General features: G+C 62.7%; 1 protein-coding gene across 1 annotated transcript; it reads left to right on the forward strand.

Moving 5' to 3' along the window:
- The first annotated feature begins 1244 nt into the window (after positions 1 to 1244).
- Positions 1245 to 3415, forward strand: TLX3 (T cell leukemia homeobox 3). Its single transcript, XM_026510671.1, has 3 exons — positions 1245 to 1665; positions 2019 to 2262; positions 3205 to 3415. The coding sequence occupies exons 1-3, from the start codon at positions 1245 to 1247 to the stop codon at positions 3413 to 3415; spliced, it is 876 nt and encodes a 291-aa protein (XP_026366456.1).
- The last annotated feature ends 3841 nt before the right edge of the window (positions 3416 to 7256 follow it).

The raw sequence follows: 7256 nt of genomic DNA on the forward strand, positions 1-7256 counted from the left end.
CGATTCTGTATGTATCCTCCAGGGGAGACAGCCGAGACTGGCGCTGGAGGTGACCGCCCGGCATGCGGTCCTGTCCCGTCCTGTCCACGGTGCCCCTCGCCGGCCTCAGCAGTCCCTGAGGGCGTGAGCAGGGCAGGAAGGGAGTGAGTGATCCAGCGCCCAGGCTGGCCTGCTGCGGGAGGGGCTCGATGCTCCCGTTACCCAAAGAAATCCCGCTATCTGCTCGAAACATGAGCCGCCCCCTCGCCTCGCCCCTCGGGTACCCCAGGTCCCCACACCTGCCGTGCCATCGGCGGGTTCCCACGCGAGACCACAGTCCCCGTCCATCCTGCAACGAATTTCGAGGGGCTGGATGCCCGCTCCCCACCGGGCGACCCTGGGTCCCTACACCAGCCGGGCCGGGCACGCGTGGGCACCTGCGAGTCACACCTCGGTCCGCCTGGCGGGGGCCAGGGAGTGTCTCCAAAGTGGCCCGGGCGGGGGCGAATTCTCCCCACGCGGGTCGGTGTCCTCGGGAGCGCCGAGCATGCCGCGCTGCTCCCCTCACCCCGCGCGCTGGGAGCGCGAAGCTTGCGCCGGGTGGTGCGCTCCTTTCGTTGCTCCCTTGGCGGTGGAGTGTCCAAGACGCTTCCGCGGATTCCACAAGGTCGTTCCGGGCTTGCAACTCCATTGTAATTGAAACGATTCACATGGTTTGGGTTTTGCCCAGATGAAAAAATTTGGAAGAAAACGAAACCCCCCTCAGCAAACGACAATCTCACCAGCAGAGCGCCCTGGCCCTCCCCGCGCTGCAGCCGGGAAGCGGCCCCGGCCGGGAGGAGCGGGGAGCGTCTGCTAATTGCAGCTTCGTTAGATTTCGGGTTTGGGAGGCTGCGGTTCGGGCGCTAATATCCGCCGCCCATTATCCCGGCTAATAAATTTGACCTATTGTTCGTTTGTTAAAATGATGTCACCTTGGAACAGTCCCTAAGCTCCTATTTCCATGAATTAGGCCTTTATTGAAAGCAGGGAGCCAATGGGAGGAGAGAGGCTTGTTGATCGCAGCCAATGGCTGCGGCGGGAGAGGAATTAGCAGCGGAAACTCCAGGTTCGGTTCAAGAAAGATGACACAGAGCCTGTCGGGCCCGCGCACTCTTGGCAAAGTTTCAGTGCAACGAGAGGCGCCGGGCGCTCCATGGCCGCGCCGTAACAGGGACCCAGCCGCCTCCCCGCCCAGCCCAGCCCAGCCCTTCCGCCCGCCCAGGATGGAGGCGCCCGCCAGCGCGCAGACCCCGCACCCGCACGAGCCCATCAGCTTCGGCATCGACCAGATCCTCAACAGCCCGGACCAGGACAGCGCACCAGCCCCGCGGGGCCCCGACGGCGCCAGCTACCTGGGAGGGCCCCCGGGGGGCCGTCCGGGCGCCACATACCCGTCTCTACCCGCCTCTTTTGCCGGCCTCGGCGCGCCCTTCGAGGACCCGGGATCTTACAGTGTCAACCTGAGCCTGGCGCCCGCCGGCGTGATCCGAGTGCCAGCGCACAGGCCGCTGCCCGGGGCCGTGCCACCGCCTCTGCCTAGCGCGCTGCCCGCCATGCCCTCCGTGCCCACGGTCTCCAGCCTGGGCGGCCTCAATTTCCCCTGGATGGAGAGCAGCCGCCGCTTCGTGAAAGACCGCTTCACAGGTGAGCAGGGCCAGCTAACAGGCACCGGGCCTCGGCCCTCGCGGGGCCAGAGGCGCCGCGCCCTAGGTGCTCCACTCTGGGAAACGATTCCGGAGGCCCAAGCGTGGCAGAGGCCTCAGCACCCGGGGCCCCGGGGAACCACAGGGGTTGGAAAATCGGGGAGTTTAGGGGAAATAAGCCTACGCCCAGGGGAAGAGGGGTTATCTCCCGACCGGCTTGGTGCCGCTGGGGACGCAGGGGACCAACGAAATAGCGGAGCACTCTGCGCCCCACTGGGCGGCACGGGGTCCGCATGGGGCCTGAAAAGCAGTCGAGCCGGGCTGGGCTTCAGGGGGCCTTGTGTGTCTCCGCAGCGGCGGCGGCGCTCACGCCCTTCACTGTGACCCGGCGCATCGGCCACCCCTATCAGAACAGGACGCCGCCCAAGCGTAAGAAGCCGCGCACGTCCTTTTCTCGGGTGCAGATCTGCGAGCTGGAAAAGCGCTTCCACCGCCAGAAGTACCTGGCCTCGGCCGAGAGGGCGGCGCTCGCCAAGTCCCTCAAAATGACGGACGCGCAGGTCAAGACCTGGTTCCAAAACCGGAGGACCAAGTGGCGGTGAGAGAGGCCCGGCTCGGCCCATCTTGCACCCGCCCTTCACGCGCCGCGCGCCGCAGCCTCGCGCTCTCCCCATTCTGTGGTACCCGCTACCCGCCCTCCCAGGGCTGCGCCTCCCCACTCCTTCCCAAATTTTTTCTCCCTGCTCTTCTTCCCGCCGGCCTGTGTTTCTCTCCCCACTCTCCCGCGCCTCGGCTTCTCCTCCATTCTCATCCCTGTGTCGCTCTCGCGCGCCTCTCCAACTCTCCGTGTTTTCTTCCGTCTCTGCGCCCTCTCGGTTTCCTCTCACCTGCACCTCCACCAGCATCCGACCCACCCCCCACCCCGGGGTCTCTGGCACTCCCCTGATCCCTCCGGCTTGCCCTCTCGGATTTCTGACAGTCCGCGCGGCCTCCGTGTTCCCCCTTAGGCTCCCCATCCTGACTCCAGCCCCGTTTTTATCCGATCCCTATTTCCATCCAAACCCGTGAACGGCGAAGGGATCGCGTTTTGGAAGAGAGGTTCGAGAAGGGCCTGGGAGAACTGGATGAGGCTGACCCGGCCCAGGGACACCGCGCGGGCAGTGCAGAGCCAGCACTCCCACCCGCAGACCCTAGCGACCCGACTGTCCGCAGGGCCGAGTCAGTTACACATACGCCCTGCCCTTGCTATCCCGCAAAAGAAACATCTTTATTGTTGGCGAAGCCACAATACCCGGACGTGCAGGTGGGCGGCGGGCTGAGTCCCCTCCCCAAGACCGCCCGACACACAACAAAAACAAACGATGCCAATCCACTCCCCGGACGCGCGGGCCTCGGGCGCACAGCGCCAGCAGGGGTGCAGACGGGTCCTGCGCCTCGAGGCTCCCGGCTGGCCTCTGCTCCCGGGAGGGCTGGGGCCCCGCCGGCGGCCCCGCAGTGCCGGGTGCATGACGGTGCTGTCCCTCTCCCTCCCCCGGTGCAGGCGGCAGACGGCGGAGGAGCGGGAGGCGGAGCGGCAGCAGGCGAGCCGGCTCATGCTGCAGCTGCAACACGACGCCTTCCAAAAGAGCCTCAACGACTCCATCCAGCCCGACCCTCTCTGTCTGCACAACTCGTCGCTCTTTGCTCTGCAGAATCTGCAGCCCTGGGAGGAGGACAGCTCCAAGGTCCCCGCCGTCACCTCTCTGGTGTGAGCCACCAGCGCGCACAGTCACCAAGGATCGCCGCCCCCACCCGGCGGGGCGCCCTGGGCCCCCAGCCGGGCTGGGGGGGACCCGAGGCCGAGAGGGACAGGGGCCTCCGAGCTCAAGTAGACCCCGGGGCGCGGCCGCATCTCCGCCGGCCGCGGAGGGGGGCTGGGCCCGGGCTCCGCGCGGCTGCACAATCCGAGCCCCCGCCCCGCGCCCAGTCCCGCCCCAGGCCGGGGCCTGACAAAGAAAGCGCCTTACGTTTCTCCGCCCCTCGCCCGCACGCCCCCGGGCCGGGCGCCTGTATTATACTTTGTACTTTTGCCCAAACGTGTAAATAATAAAAGTTTTGGCTTTTTTCTTTAGAAACCGGCCACCTGCTTCCCCCGCGGGGGCCGCTGGAGGAGGGGCGGCCGACCAGGTGGCTGGGGGGAGCGCCAGGGCTGGGGCACCCTGCGTTTAGGCTGGGTCCACTCCTCTCCTTTTCCGTTCCTTTTATTTAAGTCGTTTTATTTAATAAAGAAGTTAGCTATTTCACTTAACGCCGCTTTTATTTCGTTTTCGTTCCAATAATGCTCGGCGAGCCCGGCCCTGCGCCCCACCCCTTCGGCGGTAGAGGCCGAGCCGCGGTGTTCGGGGGCGCGTCCACCTCTCCAAGCTTCTTCGGTTGTCGCCTCAGCTCCAACCCCGGCCCGGGGCCCCGGGGAGGATCCGCGGTGCAGGTCAGTGCGTGCCGGCCGCCGGCAGTTCGGGTGCCGGCGGGGTGGGGAGGATATGGGAACTGCACTCAAGGCCCGGAGGTCGAAGGTCGGCGCCAGGCAGGGATGGGGATGAAAGCCGCCCCCCGCCCCGGGCGGGTACTTAGGTCTTCACAAGGCAGACCCACCTAGGGGGTGAAAGGCACCGTGATCTCGAACTTCTAAGAACTCGGAGCCCTCCCCCGCCCCCACAACCCACTGACCTCCTCTTTTTCCAGTGAGGCCTCAGGCCCTGGTCGGACCCAGGGACTGGCAATAGGGGATCTAGGCGCACTGTGGGCGGGCTGTTTGCACAGAATCGGTGAACGTCCTGCGTCTCCAAACGCTCGGTGTCTGAGGCGTAAGCGCGGGGCACAAACCCAGAACACCCGCACCCTTTGGGGATACGTGGGACCACAGGTGGGGCGTGACGTCATTCGACGTCACTGCAGCCTGGCGGCTTTACTGTTCAGGAGAGGGGCGGGGCGCCCAGAAACCCTGGAATACCGAGCCCAGGTGTGAAAGCAGCGAGGCCCGGTCCACCCAGCTTTACCTCGGCTCGAAAGCTGGGAGTTTCGGGATCACGGGACGGGCAGTGGGTTATCCCTCCCAACAAACACACACCCGAAGCGTTGGTGAACATTTCCTCTTGCTCCCTCATTTTTTCCCCCTTTTATTCGGTCTTTTAAATTTTTTCTTATTTCTGACCTCTCCACTTCTTTCTCTACGATGTTCTCTATTTTCTACTCTATTTGTTACTCTTGGTCTCCGTGTTACTATAACTTCTGCTTTTCCTTTACAGTTTTATGTTTCCCTATATAGTTCGTCCACTATTGCTGTTAGTTTTCCCGACTCTTTGTCGTATCCTGCCCCCATTCTCTCTCCATTTCTGACTCTTCCGTCCCCTGTCTCTTTCTAGGTTTCTTTTCCTGCCTCTCTTCCTCCTTCCCTCCTTTCCATTTGTCCTTTTTGTTTTCTTTTTCTGGTCTCAGAACCTCTTCGCTTCTATCTTTCTCTGTGTCTGTCTCCGCCACCCCCTCCTTGCCTCGGTCCCCTCCTCCTGACCCGGCTCCCATTAGCTTCCTGAGGTGAAACGGTTCTGGGGCTATCCCACAGGCCCTATAGCCGCCCCACCCGCCTCAGCACACCACCTTCCCCCCTGGCCAAGCGCCACCCTGCGGGCTCGGGTGTTTGGGCGCCTTCGTTGTACGCGGGCTGTGCGATTGTCTACACTGGCTGGGCTCGAGGGACGGGAGGAAGTCTGAGAAACACAGCGGAGCTCCCGTGTTTGCTGTCTTCACCTCCATCTCCAAGCCCTACTCGCCCGGACTTATAGACACCCCCGAGAGGGACAAGAGGGACTCAGACCTTCAGGTCTCTTCCACGGGTAGTTTCTTGAAATGCTTCTATTTTCTCCACTAAAAAGCATGACGAACGCCTCCAAAGGGATGGGAAAAGTTGGCCTTCCGCCTGGGGACTTAAGCAACTAAGAACGACCTTCTTTGCCTTTGCTGACCAAGCAGCCCCTTCCTCAGGGACTGGCGTCGCTTTCCAATTTCCCGCACTTTTTTTTCTTTTTCTCTATAATAAGGCATAGTGGTTTTGTTTTCCTAAGTTAGTTTTGTTGTTTTGCCAGGATGACCCTCAATTCTTGGGCCTTTTCGGGGAACACACACACGTCTTTTTTCTTTCTCTCTGGTGCCTCGTTTTAAGCCAAAGATCTCTGACCCAGAAGCCCGCCCGGGGTCTGCGTTCGGCGGAGCCTGGGGATGGGGCCTATCTAGTCTTGCTCTGGCTCTCAGGGACGTCACTGGGAGCTCCTGGGGCTTTCGCCTTCTGTGAGCGCTTTGCCCCAACCAAGCCTTGCCCAGCCTGAGACTAAGCGTCCCTCTGAATTAGGAGACTGAGCCCACTCGTATGCGCGGGGTGGTGATAGTCTCTCCCAGGCCCACCCAGAGCTGTGTGGGCGCCCCCAGCGGGTAGGACAGATTGCTGGGCGACGCAAGGGTGTTTAGTGCTGAACTCCCTCCTCCCGGTGTCCAAAGCCTGGAGGTTGCCATTTCCGCTGTGGCTGTGCGACACTAGAGCCCCAGGACGCCCCGTTAGGGGTCACAGCGCCCACTCCCCACCCTCCGGGGGCTGTGAGGCAGAGTCGCGACGCAGAAACATCCAGATCAGGCAGCCGCCCCTAAGGCTGAGTGTAGGGGAAAGAGAATCTGGAGTAGGAAGGGAAGCCCACATGGACGCTTTCTTGGCGATCGGCTCCCAACATTAGGCCCCCACCTCGGCGGAAGGAAGCGGCCAAGGCTTCAGAGGCAGCGGGTGCGTGTGGATGCCCGGCCCCACGCGGAGGGAATTGAGAACGAGAAGCAGCAGGCCTCTGGGTGAAGGCTGAAGACCGACTCGCTGCCCTTCGCCAGGGCCTTCCCTAGCCTCGGTTCAAGCGTCTCTAAAGCCGCGCCCATTTTACAGATGCAGGGCTGGGAGGCAAGAGTCAGCGTGTCAGCCTGCGCAGACTGTTCTCGCGCTCTCTGCTCACGCGCTGGTTTTGCGGGTTCACCAGGCACGGAGGTCTGGGGCCCAGGCGTCGGCCAAGAAGGGTGAGGCTGCCCTGCCCAGGGGCGAGGAGTTAAGCTGTGCTCAGCTTTCCCTGGGAGGCTCCAAAGCCACTAGAGTCTGGGGGGAGACGGCCGATGAGAGAGTCAGACAGACAGACACGCGCTCACACACACACACACACACACACACAGAGAGAGAGAGAGAGAGAGAGAGAGAGAGAGAGAGAGAGACTAGCTCTGGGGCCTGCTGCTAGCTTCCCTCAAGTGGGAACGATTCCCCGTCAGCAGCAACCTGTACAGCCCCAGCCGTGGACAGCGAGCTTCGCAGGCAGTGTGGTTTACGATGACCCACACATTTCTGCGGGCTTTGGAGGCCCCACACCACTTTGCAGTTGGAAAAACGAAGGCTCAAAGAAGTTCAGAAATTAGTCCTGGGTCGCATGGCTGCAGCGGATCTGCGCTCTCGTCCCCCCAAACCAAGCGCCCTCTCTCTAATACTTGGGAGGAAAGGGGGACTTGGCCTAGTGAGGGCTGGGGCGGCGGCCTAGGGTG

Source organism: Ursus arctos, unplaced genomic scaffold, assembly GCF_023065955.2.
Source record: "Ursus arctos isolate Adak ecotype North America unplaced genomic scaffold, UrsArc2.0 scaffold_15, whole genome shotgun sequence".
Classification (NCBI taxonomy): Eukaryota; Metazoa; Chordata; class Mammalia; order Carnivora; family Ursidae; genus Ursus; species Ursus arctos.